The 16,476-nt window shown below is 40.0% G+C and overlaps 2 protein-coding genes across 13 annotated transcripts in view; one reads left to right on the forward strand and one right to left on the reverse strand.

The window, feature by feature from the left end:
* The window catches only part of CUL1 (cullin 1), an 84,491-nt gene extending 72,360 nt beyond the window's left edge, over positions 1–12,131 (forward strand). For all 3 annotated transcript variants that reach the window (XM_061587482.1, XM_061587480.1, XM_061587481.1), the window contains 9 exons: positions 1,096–1,213; positions 1,712–1,788; positions 5,653–5,784; positions 6,490–6,582; positions 7,126–7,173; positions 7,259–7,341; positions 9,346–9,451; positions 10,589–10,702; positions 11,538–12,131. In XM_061587482.1, coding sequence (XP_061443466.1) covers positions 1,096–1,213; positions 1,712–1,788; positions 5,653–5,784; positions 6,490–6,582; positions 7,126–7,173; positions 7,259–7,341; positions 9,346–9,451; positions 10,589–10,702; positions 11,538–11,618 — 852 coding nt within the window. In that variant the 3' untranslated portion in view covers positions 11,619–12,131. The remainder of the gene's footprint in view (positions 1–1,095; positions 1,214–1,711; positions 1,789–5,652; positions 5,785–6,489; positions 6,583–7,125; positions 7,174–7,258; positions 7,342–9,345; positions 9,452–10,588; positions 10,703–11,537) is intronic.
* Positions 12,132–14,932: 2,801 nt separating this feature from the next.
* The window catches only part of EZH2 (enhancer of zeste 2 polycomb repressive complex 2 subunit), a 131,668-nt gene continuing 130,124 nt past the window's right edge, over positions 14,933–16,476 (reverse strand). For all 10 annotated transcript variants that reach the window (XM_061587485.1, XM_061587493.1, XM_061587484.1 and 7 more), the window contains 3 exons: positions 15,904–15,984; positions 15,705–15,789; positions 14,933–15,250 (listed from right to left, as the gene is read on the reverse strand). In XM_061587485.1, the coding sequence (XP_061443469.1) occupies positions 15,190–15,250; positions 15,705–15,789; positions 15,904–15,984 (227 nt within the window). In that variant the 3' untranslated portion in view covers positions 14,933–15,189. The remainder of the gene's footprint in view (positions 15,251–15,704; positions 15,790–15,903; positions 15,985–16,476) is intronic.

Here is a 16,476-nt window from a genome sequence, read left to right on the forward strand (position 1 = left end):
CATGTACACTTCCAAGCACATGATCTAAAAGTGATCTATGGTAGTTTTTTCCAAATATGGTGAACATTGCCTGCCAAAATGCTTACATTGTTTTAGAAGCTGATTGATTCACAATGGTGTAAACATTTCAAAAAACATCTCTTCCTAGTAGACGTAGGTCTAGAGTTGATCAAACCCTGGATTGAGTTGATCTCATAGTCAACTTGCATGGGATATTGAAAAAGGCAGCTTCAGAACTGGTAAGACCTGCCACTGCTGGTACCAAGAAAAGCACCCATGTGCTTCATAATCATTTTGTTTGTCCTACTGATGCAGTTGTGAGATGTGATGGTGCATACATCATGTGTGCTGTGGTTCCAAGGTCTGCTGTCTTGGAGTACATGTGACCCAAATGTTAGATTGGTTCAAGCAGTGACCAGGCTAGTGGCTAAATAAAATGCTGTTAATTTAATGAATTATATGATGCTTGTGTTCTAGTTCTGTTAAGCAGAACTCTCTCTTAAAGTATATTGCTGGTATCACAGATTGCTGCACTAATAATGACATTTAGACCTTATCAAATCTTCGCTTTTTATGGCACAGTCTCTATTAAGAATGTTTTTAACTGATGGTGGCTATACTTTACAAATGATGTGTGGTAACCTTATATTTTATTTTAAATTTTTACTTATTTCCAGATATTTACCCGGCTTTTCCACTTTAAAATAGTATGTCCAAAGCAGTTCACCAGCTTAAAATATGAAAAACAATATAAAATGTTAATAAAATTTTCCAGTAACCATAAAAATTGGCAATTGCAAAACTATAAAATAACCATTTATGAAAGGTGAAATGCATATTAATAATGTATTTTGGCCTTCAGTGTTCCAACAGCAATAGCTAGAAGTGATGTGGTCTTAGATGCTCAAACTAATTCAGATGGTTGGTTTGTGTCCCATTGGCCTCTATAGCAGTGAGCTAGTATTCTTAGTATGTGAGTTACATTGTAAGTAGCTTCGATTGGAGAATTTTGGAAACTCGATCCTGCAGTAGAACGTGTGGGCCTTTTTCTCTCTCTCAAAATGCACAACTTTACTGTTCTGTGATTAATTACAGCAAGCTTGTGGCTTTGAATACACTTCAAAGCTTCAAAGGATGTTCCAAGATATTGGTGTAAGCAAAGACTTGAACGAGCAGTTTAAAAAGCACCTGTCCAATTCGGAGCCATTGGATTGTAAGTCAAGTTAATCTAACTATTTGTTTTAATTTGAATAGCCATATTTCTTATATCCTGTGATGAAAGTGAACAATTGGTGAATAAATGAAATACTTCCTTTGTGTATTCTGTTCTTTGAGAGCGAGTGTTTAGTAAAATATGTATGGGCCCTCTTTGTGTGTGAGAAGCAGGAAGCTGAGTCGAGCAGAATGCAGCACGCCAGAGGTCTTGTCTTGTAGATCAAGGTTGTTCATTTAACCTAAATAAAAATGCATTGGCTACGCTAATCGTTCAGCTGGAAACTCTTATTTGGTCTGATTTGGCAAGATCCCCTGTAATTCTAAAGTTGATCCATTAGAGCGCATGTTCTAGAAATATGCCTGTTTGATCTTTCCCAGGATACTTTCTCTGAAAGCACAGAAGCTTCTACTTACATATTTTCCCAAGCATGCTTATGCATGAGACTCAAATACCAAAACAGTATATTTAGCTAAATGTTTGATTTTTCTCTTTCAGTGGACTTTAGCATACAGGTTTTGAGCTCTGGATCCTGGCCCTTCCAAATGTCTTGTGCATTTGCTCTCCCTTCAGAGGTGGGTGCATTCGTCTTTAAGTTTGCATTTCAAATGGTAATCTTCTGTGGGGGCAATGGCAAAAATAAAGTTAAGCCAAGATGATGATTGGCAAAGTATTTTTAAAAGCAGATCTTGCTTGCTTTGTGCAGTTTATAAAGGTGGCCTGTTTTCCTCTCTGAACCATACTTTGTACAGTTCATTGACTGTTTGTTACAGTGTGTTCAGGTCAGGTGGTCTACATGGAAGTAGTCTGTAGATTTCTCCTTAAGCATTCAAAGTAGTGGGCTTGTTAGTGTGTCACTGATATAAAGCAGTTCTATCTAGTGAAACACAGCATCTCACTCAAGAGAAGTGAAAGACCTATAACTATGGTGTTATTTGTTCAAATTGTGCAGTTTATTACAGTTCTTTTTTTAAAAAATGCCATTTATTACCGTTCTAAGTACTTCAGAGACTTCATTTCTTGAGCTGTCTAGTTTAAACATGCCTTTCTGTACTAGATAAGACTTGAATCCCTACAGTAAGAAGCAAGAGTACTGTTTCTTCTGTCGGTACACTTTCTTTAGGTCTGCCTTCGTCAATAAAAGCCAGACAGTTTGTAACAATTGCTAGTGGAGGAACAATTGGCAGTAGAGGAGTGGAATAGAGTGAGTGATTGGTAAAGAGTTTCTGTTAGAGAATGCAGAGTAGAGAATGTGGCTGTGAGATTTTGGGGGGTGGGGATGAAGTGAGGGAGATCATAAAGTATACCGTTAAAAGAGGATTATTATGAAATCTAAGATACAGTTGTGTTTCATCAAGATACTAGAATAATTCTGTATATAAAAAATAGTACTTTGTTTTTTAAATTTACATTTCACCCTTCCTCCCAGAAGGAGCAGAGGGTGACAGCTACTTATTCTGTTGTGGCCCTCTGCACGTCTAATGGCACACTTTCCTAAATAAGTGCTGTACAAATCCTATTGTGATAAAAGCAGCAAGGTTAAACATTGCAGCCATATCAAGCCAAAATGTTACCAGCTGCCACTGGCTGTAATTGAGTAAAAATATAAACGAAAGTCCTGCTGCTCTCTAAGTCAGTAAGTAGTGGCAGCAGGTATTTTGAGGGAAGTCTGGACTCAGCTGAGGGACTAACCTTAGTGCGGACTAACCTTTGTTGGCAGCCTAGGGAATGTCACCCAGGGTTTTTGTGTCCTACGAATTGGTCGTAGGGAATTGGTCACAGGAATTAAAGCGGTTGGTACCTTGGGGGAAAGTGACCACGTAATGCTGGAATTTGTGATTCTGGGGAAAGCCAAAGAAGAATATAGTCAAATATGGACCTTGGATTTCAGGAAAGCCGATTTTAGCAAGCTCAGGGAAATGATGGGTAGGATCCTGTGGCTAGATAGACTAAAGAAAAAAGGAGCCCAAGAAGCGTGGGAGTTCATGAAGAAGGTACTACAAAAAGCGCAATCGCAAACAATTCCAAAGAGGAAGAAAAACGGAAGACATCGGAAAAAGCCAATGTGGCTACATGGAAGACTGGTGGAGGAGGTAAAAATAAAAAAGAGCATGTATAAAGAATGGAAGGAAGGACGCATCACCAAGGAAGAGTACCGACGAGCGGCTCGGGCTTGCAGGAATAGCGTAAGGAAAGCTAAAACCCAGAATGAGCTGAGGCTGGCGAGGGAAACGAGGAACAACAAAAAGGGGTTTTTCAGATATGTTTGAAGCAAGAGAAAGACCAAGGAAACAGTGGGACTGCTGCTCAATGAGGATGGCAAAATGTTGACAGATAACAAGGAAAAGGCAGAACTGCTCAACGCCTATTTTGCCTCCGTTTTCTCCCAAAAAGGGAACAGTGTGCAACCTTGCATCGGTAGCAATCTCAGTAAGGGGTCGGGATTGCAGTTCGAGATTGATAAGGAGATAGTCAGGAAATACCTAGTTAACCTAAATGAGTTCAAATCTCCAGGGCCTGATGAACTGCATCCCAGAGTATTGAAGGAACTTGCGGATGTACTCTCGGAACCTCTTGCCATCATCTTTGAGAAGTCCTGGAGAACGGGAGAGGTGCCGGAGGATTGGAGACGGGCAAACGTCGTCCCGCTCTTTAAAAAGGGTAAAAAAGAAGATCCGGGGAATTACAGGCCGGTCAGTCTGACTTTAATACCGGGAAAGATATTAGAACGGATAATAAAAGAGTCCATTGGCAACTATCTAGAGGACCATGCTGTGATTAGTAGGAGCCAGCATGGGTTTGTCAAGAAAAAATCCTGTCAAAATAATCTCATCTCTTTTTTTGATCGGGTCACTAGCTTAGTAGATGGTGGAAATGCTGTAGATGTCATCTATCTAGATTTCAGCAAAGCGTTTGACAAAGTCCCCCATGACCTTTTGATTAGCAAACTGGTCAAATGCGGACTACATGGAAATACTGTCAGGTGGATTCACAACTGGTTGGAAAACCATACTCAAAGAGTGGTCATTGGTGGCTCTGCTTCATAAGAACATAAGAAGAGCCTGCTGGATCAGGCCAGTGGCCCATCTAGTCCAGCATCCTGTTCTCACAGTGGCCAACCAGGTGCCTGGGGGAAGCCCGCAAGCAGGACCCGAGTGCAAGAACACTCTCCCCTCCTGAGGCTTCCGGCAACTGGTTTTCAGAAGCGTGCTGCCTCTGACTAGGGTGGCAGAGCACAGCCATCGGACTGGAAGGAGGTTTTGAGTGGAGTGCCACAGGGTTCTGTCCTGGGGCCAATACTCTTCAACATTTTTATCAATGACTTAGATGACGGGGTGGAGGGAGCCTTATGAAGTTTGCGGATGATACGAAACTGGGAGGGATAGCTAACACAATGGAAGACAGGAATAAAATCCAAAGGGACCTGGATAGACTAGGAAATTGGGCTGAAATTAATAAAATGAAATTCAATAAAGACAAATGCAAGATTCTGCATTTAGGCTGCAAAAACAAAATGCACGGGTACAGGATGGGAATTACCCGGCTTAGCAGTAGTGCATGTGAGAAGGACCTTGGAATTGTAGTGGATCGCAAGTTGAACATGACCCAGCAGTGTGATGCTGCGGCAAAAAAGGCAAACGCGGTTTTGGACTGCATAAACAGAGCTATAGTTTCCAGGTCGAGGGAAGTAATAGTCCCACTATATTCTGCATTAGTCAGGCCTCATCTGGAATACTGCATTCAGTTCTGGGCTCCTCATTTTAAGAAAGATATAGATAACTTGGAGCGGGTTTAGAAGAGGGCGACGAGGATGATAGCCGGTATGGAGAACAAGTCTTATGAGGAAAGGTTGAAGGAACTTGGCATGTTCAGTCTGGTGAAGAGAAGGCTGAGGGGTGACATGATTGCACTCTTTAAGTACCTGAAGGGCTGTCACATAGAGGAGGGTACAGATTTGTTCTCTGCTGCCCCAGAGGGTAGGACTAGGTCTGATGGTTTTAAGTTGCAGGAGCGTAGATTCAGATTGGACATTAGAAGGAACTTCTTGACCGTAAGGGCAGTTCGGCAATGGAACCGAGTGCCTAGGGAGGTGGTGGGATCCCCTTCGCTTTATGTCTTCAAGCAGAGGCTGGACAGCTATCTGCGGGAGATGTTCTAGCTGTGGATTTCCTGCTATGAGCAGGGGGTTGGACTTGATGGCCTACAAGGCCCCTTCCAACTCTGTGATTCTATGATTCTACTGCAGGAGCTTGGTGCAGAACATTTTAGTTCTGACTATCAGCTGCATATTGCAAATGTCCTGTAACTTTCCTGTGAAGATAGCTTGAAAAGGAGGATTGAATTTGATTTTATAATTAGATTGGTAGAATGCACTTATGACTGAAAATGAAATTCATAGGCGTGTGTGTTTTTGCTTTGTTTTATTTTTAAATATATAGCTAGAGCGCAGTTATCAGAGGTTTACTGCTTTCTATGCTAGTCGTCATAGTGGGAGAAAATTGACCTGGTTGTATCAGCTATCAAAAGGGGAACTGGTTACCAACTGCTTCAAAAACAGATACACATTACAGGTAAGGTGCCCCCTTGTGTACTCTACAAGTAATCTGTAATAGAGTACTTATTTAGAAATCTGTATGCGATTGCTGCTCTTGGAGCTATATTTTGCAGATGGTGAGCACCTTGCTGGGGCTTCCATCTCTCCTGGAACAATTAGGGAAATATATAGGGTGAGTAGGAGAATGGATAGTGCCGAGGAGCTTGTTGCTCTTGCATCTTCACTTTCATGCTGTGAGCAGATGCTTTGAATAGTTCCCTCCCCCCTCCCCAATGCCTTGTTCATCCTTCTTTAATGCACTTAGCTGGACCTGGATAGTGAAGCCCGATAGGGTTCTGGTTCCTTGAGCATGTTATATGCATGCACACACTTCCTGAGCCCTTGGGAAAAGGAGGTTCTGTAAATCAAAATAGATTACACTTTTAATTGAAGCACGTGGTTGTAACAATAACCTTGCTTAAATTAAATTTGCCATATTTGTGTCTTGATGGTTTTTATGTATTTGCGGTGAGAGGCTTTTGGAAAATTGCAGGATTTGACTGCTATTCATAATCAGCACCTAAGAGGGATATTTTTTTTAAAAAAAAATGCGTTTGTTTGAAATGTAGAAACCCTAGATCAGGCTTTGTTGGCTTTTTGTGTGAAGCAGTAAAATTGCTTCCAAGTCACCTAAACTGGGATTTTCATTCAAATAAAATATTTGTCCCCTTTTTTCTTGAAGGCATCTACATTCCAGATGGCAATCTTACTGCAGTATAATACAGAAGATGCCTACACAGTTCAGCAACTGACTGACAGTACTCAAATAAAAATGGTAAGCATTTATCATGTTTCCAATAGGTTTGGTTACCAAAGGTCTTCATCCTTCACCCACTGGCGTCCTTGTTCTCATTATGTTCCTTGAGGTTTCATTTTCAAAATCTAGATCTCAGCTTTCATTATAAAAACAAAACAGCTCCTAGGAATTATGATTAAAGATAGGTTTGAATAACAGTAGTATGGCCAATGACCAGTGAACCCTCCAAAGCCATGGAAGAATTCTTGTGGGATTTCCAGTGGTTGAGGTAGAGTTTGAGTGCCCTGTATTAACTTCTTCACCTTTTACTTCTGCTACATATGGGGAAATTGTTTATCTGCACAATTCCACTTTTCTTGATGTTGAATTTGGGGTACCTTCAAGCAGAATTATTGTTTTTCTTTAGTCTATATTCCAGAAGGTTAAGCTTAATGCACTTTCAGGCTTGCAGAGAAGATTTCTACTTTCTTCTCCATCACCTGCAAAGCATATAGCTATTATGTGAACACCTTATAAATGGTGTGAAGAATTAATAGTTTCCCCCCTCCCTCTGACTTTTAGGATATTTTGGCACAAGTTCTACAGATTTTGCTAAAGTCAAAGTTGCTGGTAAGTCCTCTTGATTTAGTGGGGCGAGGTGTGTAAGAGAACTGATTTGTTGCTAACATTTCCTTAAATTGCTTCTTCTTCACAGGTATTGGAAGATGAAAATGCAAATGTTGATGAAGTGGAGTTGAAGCCAGATACCTTAATAAAACTTTATCTTGGTTACAAAAAGTAAGGAAGATCAACTAATATATAAACCATTTTATGCACAACCATATCAGGTTTCATTCTTAGAACTATGGAACAGACAGAATCTGAAATGGTCCATATTGACAGCAATCAAATCATAATAGCAAGTTTGTTTGGATGGTTCCTGTCAGGATACCCATTTAGCCACAGACACAACGCCATGCCAATATTATTAACATTGCCAGTGAGCAAAACAGTTACTGGAATTAAATAATTCCAGTAGAAATTATTGGGCCAAATACATTTATTTATCGTACCACCTGTTGAGTACAACAGTGCATTGCTGCATTATACTCTGGTCTGCAACCTAATTCCTGTTCCAAATGCATCCCAATCTTCCATTCTGTGAGCAAGCTGTAAATTGTGTAATTTGATTTAAGTGCGGTATTTTTTGAATTTGAAATACTGTTGTGTAATGAATGAATTTTGCGAGATAGTTAAAGAAGGGAAGGATGTGAAAACAGAGGCGCAAGGGTATCTGAAAGTAGTTTCTGAGCTGTCAGTGGGTTCAAATCTGCATGAGGATGTTACATCCTTGCAAGCTTGGGTTTCCTTATTCATTTCAGAGGTGGGCATGCTCTGCTGCTGAGGAGCCTCTAACCCTAAGAGAAAATGTAACCTCAGTTGGCACAGTGCTCAGTATGTATATCAGATTATCTACAAGCACAACTAGGATGGCTGCATGTTTTCAAACATTTTTCTGCATACAACCATGAGTGCTAGAAACATGTATGGTTTCGGTCCATGTTCCAAGTCTTGTGGCATGAGTGAAAGAAAAACCCAGCCGCACCAATTGTTCAGTGGTTTCACAAGGAAAAGTTGCTTATGATTGTGAAAGGATGGCGTGCTAAATCCCGAAGAGTTGGGTTCTAAAAACAAGCATTTTTTTAAACATTAACTGCTGCAAGAGGGAAGAATAACCAGTTTTGCCACTTCTGACAATATTTGTAATAACACATTTTTTGTGTTATCATACTGTAGTATAAATTTAAATGTACCCAATGCTTAGAATAGCTTAATGAGAGAATTGCTCCTAGAGGTAAAAAAGAGAAAGAATAAATGCAAGCATATAAAGCACATATATAAGAATATATATATATTAAAAAAGGTTGATACCATGGCATTCAGATTTTTTAAAAATAAAAGTGGGGTCAAAATAAGTAAGACACCTATTGTGTACCCTGAAGTGTTAAGAAATGCTCAGGAAAGAGCAGTGTCTATTGTTGGTTTAGATCACATGTATCTTCCCTACAGCCCCCTAATATCCTCCATCTCATTTTTCCTACCACGCAAAACATAACTGCAACTTTCCACTTCATAAGAATGTAAGAACCTGCTAGATCAGTCCAGCAGCCCATTTTGTCCAGCATCCTGTTCTACCAAAATGTGTTTTATTTCCTGCTTGTCAGCACATTTCCTGCCTAGATGGTCCTCTGTGAGCAAATGCTAGAATGTCTTCTACCAGAAGCTCTGGCAGCCCCACTCAGAAGGCTGCTCACAGAGCACCAGGTAGAGAGCCTACTCTGTACCTGACATGCCCCATGGTCAGCCTTCTGAGCGTGGCTGTGACAGCATCCACTAAAGACATTCTGGTATTTGCTCGCAGAGGACTGTCTAGGCAGGAAATGGACTGTGAGAGGGAATGAGTAGGTGGAGGAACAAGGGGAATGGGGGAGTCCTGGAGGAAGACTGGGGGCCTCTGTGTTGATGAAAATAAGTGAATGGATGATGCATGAAGGGGGGGGGAGAGAAAAGGGGTAGTCCTGTCCACCACCAGTATGCCGCCCCTGAGCACTCCCCTTTCCCTGAAGGAATACAGCCCTCGACACAGAAAGGTTCCCCTTACCTGTTTTGGATTATAAATAAAGGCAAAGCCATGGGGTGGGATAGCATTCATAAATGTTTTATTGAGTAAAACGTCCAGGAAGTTCTAAAGTTCTTTATTTGTGCTTTGTAGAATAATGCTAAATATCTTTTTCCTGGCAGCAAAAAATTGCGGGTGAATATAAATGTGCCAATGAAGACTGAGCAGAAGCAAGAGCAGGAAACTACACATAAGAATATAGAGGAAGACCGGAAACTACTGATCCAGGTGACTTGGAATAGATGTCTCAGGAACTTGTACCATGTGCAGAAATTCTTAATATTGCTTCCTTTCAAGGTTTTCCCCTTGCGCTCATGACTGACCAGGATTATGACGTAATTTTACTTTTAACAGAACTATTTCTGCAGTAGTTAATATTGGTGATTAGCCAATCCCTCTGCCCCCCCAAAAGTACTATAAATGGCAGAGCACTCTTTTTGGAGTCCCACATCAACTAAAGTTGCTTCACTCACAGGATTATAACAATGGGCAGAAGTTTGTACCGTAAGTGGACATAGCTATTTTTGTGGATATAAGCAGGAATGAAAATGCCCGAGTTAGACCATTGGTCTGTATAGCCAGGTATGGTCTTTTTACACTGGCTCTTGAAAATATAGGATCTTTCCCAGCTCTGCTGCCTAGGGCCTATAACTAGGTATGCCAGAGTTTGAGGGTGGACATTCCTATATGCAAAGTGTATGTGCTATTAACCAGCTCTTTCTTAATAGAACTCTCTATGGAGTAGGTTACAACCCTATAGGTGGAACTATAGGCACCTATAGGTAGGCAAGGCTTTGCTGGTACAAACTCCTTTATTTAGCAAGATTTATATACTGCCTAATTTTAAAAATTAATCATTTTACATAATCTGGTATAAAATATAATTTAAAATGGCAATAAAACAGTTTTAAAACAACTGTTTTTAAACAAATGCAAATAGGCTTGCCTAAAGAGAAATGTGTTTGGTAGGCATTGAAAACAATGCAGTGAAGGCACCTGCCGAAGTACTGTCGTTATTCCTGCATTAATGTCTCAACAAGCTCTCTATACCCTTGTAGGATATCTAACGAGGAGAAATAATGCAGAGCTGGTTTTTAAAGTGATACAACACTTGCTGTGAAGGAAATATTCTGCCATCAATGAATTTAAGATGTGTTCCACACACATACATGAGCAACATTTAAGTGGACTGATTTTTAGAGATCTGTAAAATTGGTTTTTTGTTGAAAAGCTCTTACAGCCAAATTTGTTAGAATGTATAATGCATTCTCCATTGAACTAAGAATATTTTTCAGCGATTGGACAAAAGACTTTAGTGGCTGATCTCAAATGACTAAAACCGTATTTTTTTCCTTTGCATGTTAGGCTGCTATAGTAAGGATTATGAAGATGAGAAAGGTCCTTAAACACCAGCAATTGCTTGGAGAAGTGCTCACGCAACTGTCATCAAGGTTCAAGCCACGAGTTCCAGTAATAAAGGTTTGTCTAAAAATCAATCTAACTGTAGTTGGAAAGACAAATCTTTCTCTTAGTTTTGCAAATCCTGCATTTGCCATACTTTCTACATGTAGAAAAAGTGGGTTACCACCATACATTAAGCCAATTTAGATAACATCAAATAGAGTGAGGCACAGTTTAAACCAGTCTCATTGTTGCAGAGTAAAACATTCAGCAATACTTTAGTTGCTTCCAGATGGACATTTATTGTGGAGTGTTATTCATATATGCCAGTTTTCTGCAGTATTCACATGAAATAATTTTCACAAAAATCTCATACTACTTCTGCCTCTAATAGGGATATACCCCTACCACATCAAATCCAAGAAGTTAAAAGAACATCTGCAGTCACTGCTTAGCTGGAAGCTTGTTAGTGCTTTTTTGTTGTTTGTCTGGTATGTGTAGTTAGGTTTCATGGATGGTCTCAATCGCCACGCTCCCACACTGTTTGCTACTTGTTCTGGGTACAACCTAGTCATTTTGTTTCCGGTGGCCCAGACAATGCAGATTTCAGCAGCCATGTGGAAGAGGTATTTTCTCAAGATCTCCATGCTGTACATAGGGAGGATTACCATTTCCTGTAGCTTGTTCCCCTGTATTGCTCCCTAAGTTACATTTGAAAAATAGTACTATATTTTACATGCTGTTTAACTGCTAAAACTTCTAGGAGGAAGGGTGGGGTATAAATTTAATTAATTCAATATAATATTTCAGCTTGCAGGATGCTGGAAGTCTTTGTAAATTTGTACAGAAATGATTCACTAAGTGAGGAGGACTATCAGTATCAAAGCTTCCATGTTTTTCTTTCCAATTTCAGAAATGCATTGACATTCTAATAGAGAAGGAGTACTTGGAACGTGTGGATGGTGAGAAAGACACCTACAGTTACTTGGCTTAACAGTTTTTAGCAGCTGTCAGTGATAAATATGTTGTATGATTGGAAAAATGAGAACAGAACTTGTTGGCCTGCTGCCGTCTAGACCTCCATTTTTGTAACCAGGACTCCCATCAGCTAGTCGTGGAATTACATCAGACCTGCTCAGGATTGATACATTTCAAGTATGTAAATACGGACACCAATGCCATTTAACCTAATTTAAGAACAGAAAGGAATCTGAAACCTCTACTGGAGGTTGCATGCTACTTGCATTTAAATCAGTACATTGGCTATACAGCAAACAGCTGTTGCCAGGCAGCATTTATACATACATGTTGGCAGCACTTTGAGAGAGTCTGATTTGGCCCATGCGTAATCTGCTATGAAATCATTTGTATAGTGTGTTTCATTTTTTTAATGTGTGATAAATAAAAAAAAATTAAAACTTTCTGTACAAGTTGCATTTGGTTTTATTGTTGATTAAGTTCCATGACTTTTCTTAAATGTAAATAAAAGGTATAATTATGGAAGCCAGATAAAGTAGTACTGTTTTGCTTTCAGTATTGTTTCTAGTTCTGTCATAGCCTGGATACAGATGCTGAAAAAGTGAAGTTTGTCCAATGTGGAAAGTACTATGTTTTTTAAAAAAAACATTTTTTCTTAACAAAAAACCACCATCTTTCATCTCCCTATTTCTTGCAATGGAATTACAGCATGCAACATATTTTACATGTGTGGATTCTTTCCACGGAGTTATGGCTCATTCACATGGGACCTGAACTGTTTTTCCATCGCGAGGGGAGTTTAAAGATCCCACTTCCTACCTTCCAATCGCTGTTTTCCGTTCATATTGAAGGGAAAGGGTCAATCACGTAGTTTCCTAATGACCACACCTTCTTAAGGTCAAACTATCACTTCCTCTGGTTACCTGGCAACCGAGCATGCTCAATTTGTTCCAGAGTAAGTTTCATTAAAAAAATTCCTCAAGTTTGATTATTTGTATTTTCAGAATCCAGCAGAAATACATATATTTGTTTGAACGTTATGCTTTTTTGCACAAGTTAGGGGGGGAAAGGGGGGGGAAAGCACCATTTGCAGCAGGCTTCCAGAAGGAGCCAGCAGGAAATGACATAACAAAGGGAGGAGGAGGAGGGAGTGGGTGTAGACTCCCAAAGCGTCTACAAGCCCCTAGAGCTGCGGGTTTTCCCTTCCCTTTTTGGATTAAGATTGGGATTGATTTGCTGCGGATTAAAAGCTAAAAGCACCAGGACGCCTTCCCTTTGCCTCCTATGTCATGTGATCGCTGCAAATTAAACAGGCATGCAAGTAGAACCTATCTCAGATTAAATTGCCATGTGAACTGGCCCTTACTCTTCGCAAACAGCTTTTGCCATGTGAACTGGCCCCATCGGTTCAGGTGCTTGCTTGCTCAGTCATGGAGCAGCTGATGAAACTTTCAATAGTATGCATAATTCCTACATGGGACACATGTGGAGACCAGGCTGCTTTATTCCTTTGCTCAGCAAATGATACAGTATCACACCCTGTAAATGCATAAAACAGTGGAAGAGCATGTAATTTCTCAGTCCAAGGCAGGTGGATATCTCATGAGTAGCCAGGTAACAATCCTGTGTCTGGCTGGCATTGGACGGGAATGCTGATTTCTTCAAAACATGAAAATCAGGTATATCCTCCTTCATTGTTTGATGAAGTTGTTCTATATTCCTGCTTCAGGTGCAGCATGCTGTTGCACTTCCCTGTCCTAGTTTTTGCTCTGCTTGTATCTTTTCAAAGAGGTCTCACATTGTGTCTTGTGCACTTGCACAGTACCACATGCCCCCATATCTGAAAATGGCAATGTACTAATCCATGTTTGGAATCCATTAGTGCTTTTCTGAAAAGTACATTATATGTGCTGTCATATTATGTCAAATATGTAGAAAGCTGTAACTCATCTTATTTCCTGCTGTGGAAAGATGGGACTTTCTGCTTAGGGAGTTTTTAAAAAAAATAACATTCTACTTTGAACAAATATTTTGCGCAAACTTCATTTCTAAGGCCTTTTCTGATATTTGACTCTAGAACAGGTGGGGGACCTTTATGGCTCCATGGGCCACATACATATCAGGATCTGCTTTAAGGGCCAAAGGTGATTGAGAGGAGGCAGGGCTGTGCACCTGTCAAAATCCCTTAAGCCTCCTCAATTGGGGAGTGGGGAGACATGCAAAAACCCCTTTCAAATCTCTTCCCTCTCCCTTTAAGTTCTTGATAGCACAGAATTAAGAAGCAACCGTGGGGAGACTTGGAAAAGACTTTTAAGACAGCCTCCCTCTTAAAGCCTTTGCAAAAAAAATCCTCTTTGAAGTAGCTTGCTCAGGCATGAACTGCTTCTAAGGGTGCTTTTGGGCAGGGCTTTCATTCCCACTCAGATGATGAGTAGGAATTAAATCCTCCTGCCATGGCTGTGTGGTTTTGTTCCCTGTTGGGGGGGCCCTCCTGGCCACCAGCTGACATCACTAGTGAAGGGCCATTAGACTTGAGGTTCCTCACCCTGCTCTAGCAAAACATACAGCTGGACTCAAAACACATGCATTGTTTTTAAGCATATGTGTTGGGTGTTATACATGCACAACCTCAAAGATGCACTGGTAGTATAATAAATTCAGTTGATAAATGAAATGTTGCAAAATTGTGGAAAGGTTTATTCCAAATTTAGCCACTCATTTCCCTAAACATCTGCTTGATTGCAAAGTCAGCTGAGTGACCAAGTACAGGACTTTTACTATGTTTCTTCTCATTAGGCTATTGATGTTATTTTTTAAATCTCTCCTCCCTTATTTTATCTTTAAACAACCTTATGAGAGAGATGGTGGCTGGCTCAAGCATGCTTCATGAGTTCTGCAACAGCATACTGATTCTTGTAATCGTAGATTGAAACCACACCTAGTCTACCCTCAAGTGTGTTTGTTTACCTGATACATTCCATACAACTGGGATGACTCTCCCCTCTGGTGGATCAGGTAGGGTCACTGAGAATCTTCTGCCTCCTCTCAGGAATGGCTCCTTTCCCTCACCAGATCAGCCCCACCTGAGGTATTAAGGTCTACTGCTAGTGAGTTAGTTTTGTGTGGCTGTTTGTGAGCGAGATTGTTCTTGGTGTTTGCCGCCTTGATCTTATTTGGTTAGTCTCTTGCAGGATTGTTTACTTTTAGTGTGAGTAAGGCTTTTAAATTTATCATGGTGTGTACATTAATGTCTTTTTCCTCACCCAAAGGTCAAGATTGCCACACACACTTGCCCAGCTCTTGTTTAATGATGGAAGTAGAACACTTAAATTCAAAGTTCAAGTATCCTTTATTCAAGGTTGAAAAATGTACCCATACTGCTTTATTGCGAAAGTTCAATGGTACAAAACATGTAGCTGGTGAGAAAGCAATAAAAAGTTGATATTTTAAAAAAATTGTCACTATAAATTATAGGTACAGTACTCTGCAAATTCTGCATTCCAAATTGCATCAATTAAAAAACTTTGCCCACAGTACTAGAAATTCCTGAAGATAAGGCAGCTATTTTATAGAAGAGGTAGCTGGTATCAAGGTATTTCCATTTCTCTTTCAATGCCTACATACTTGAGGGCATCAGCCTGACTGTATCTGAAACAAAATGGAATTTTTTTCAGATTTAAGTGTCTAGTGTATCAAATCAAAAGGGAAAAAAAGTTGAAAAACAATTCATCTGCTGAACTCTTAAAACATCTACCCTAAACCGAGAAGCCAGATTAGGTTTAGGCTGCAAGACAGGAGCTTAGCTTTTGCTGTAGTTGGGCAGGGGCAGAGATACTATGCTACAGCTGTACTAGGTGTCCAGGGATGGAAGTGGTCGCACCATGACTATTTTCTGGATCAAACGGTAGCATAGAAATAAGTTGTTCCTGTATCCAAGAATTAAAAGACATTTCATTAATCTGCCAGTCCTTCTGCTACCATACTTTCTGCATTCTGTTTCTGGCAATAGGATTGGCAAGTAGGTCCCATGACCTAAATGCTGCAACACTTGAGAAATGTGGCTGTTGAATGAATTTTAGTACTAAACATGTTATATACCTACCTATAATCAAAAAACAGCTCTTCACCAGTCTGAATGGCTCTCTTAGCAAATATGCCTATCCTGTGATCTCCATTAACCATCATGACTGTAAAACAAAAAGTGAAGTTGGTGCAAGGCTCTCTTCCTTTTTAAATATTTGAGTGCCACTTGAATTACTTGCTTGTTTAGCTGTACTCTTACAAAATGTATAAACACTCACCTTTTGCATAGCAGTTGGGATTGACTGAATGGTTTGCAAATCGTATTTTGTTACCCTTCCGTGTTGCATCAACCACAAAATCTAAATAAAAACACTGGTTAAAATGTTTGCACCAGACTTTAAGGTGGACACAATGACAATATTCACTGAAATGGTTTGCTTAGTGGGAAGTCTGTTACTATAGTTAATGTTCTTGTCACTGGCTTAACTTGTTGTAACACTGAACATAGCCAGTTTGTCTATGTAAAAGTTTAGCTTTACTGTTAATCCGTCATGTGTGCCTAACGCTATAGGAGGCTTACCTTGAACACATTTTAAAAATGCTTAATTTCAAACCCTTGGTGTTCAGTTAACATGTGCATTGTTTATTAGTATGCCACCCTTGCTTATTACACCACCTAAAAGCATATGAATTTATTAAAACTATCTCTGCAAAACTGGACCAATCTGGTACTACCAAGGCTGATACTTTAAAAATACTGGTTGTTCTGATCGTGTAACTCTACTATCGGCTGGAAACAGCTATATTAAAATCAGCATTTTCTCATACCCTGTGAGAAGACAAATAGTGGA

The sequence above is a fragment of the Rhineura floridana genome, chromosome 10 (assembly GCF_030035675.1).
Source record: "Rhineura floridana isolate rRhiFlo1 chromosome 10, rRhiFlo1.hap2, whole genome shotgun sequence".
Lineage (NCBI taxonomy): Eukaryota > Metazoa > Chordata > Lepidosauria > Squamata > Rhineuridae > Rhineura > Rhineura floridana.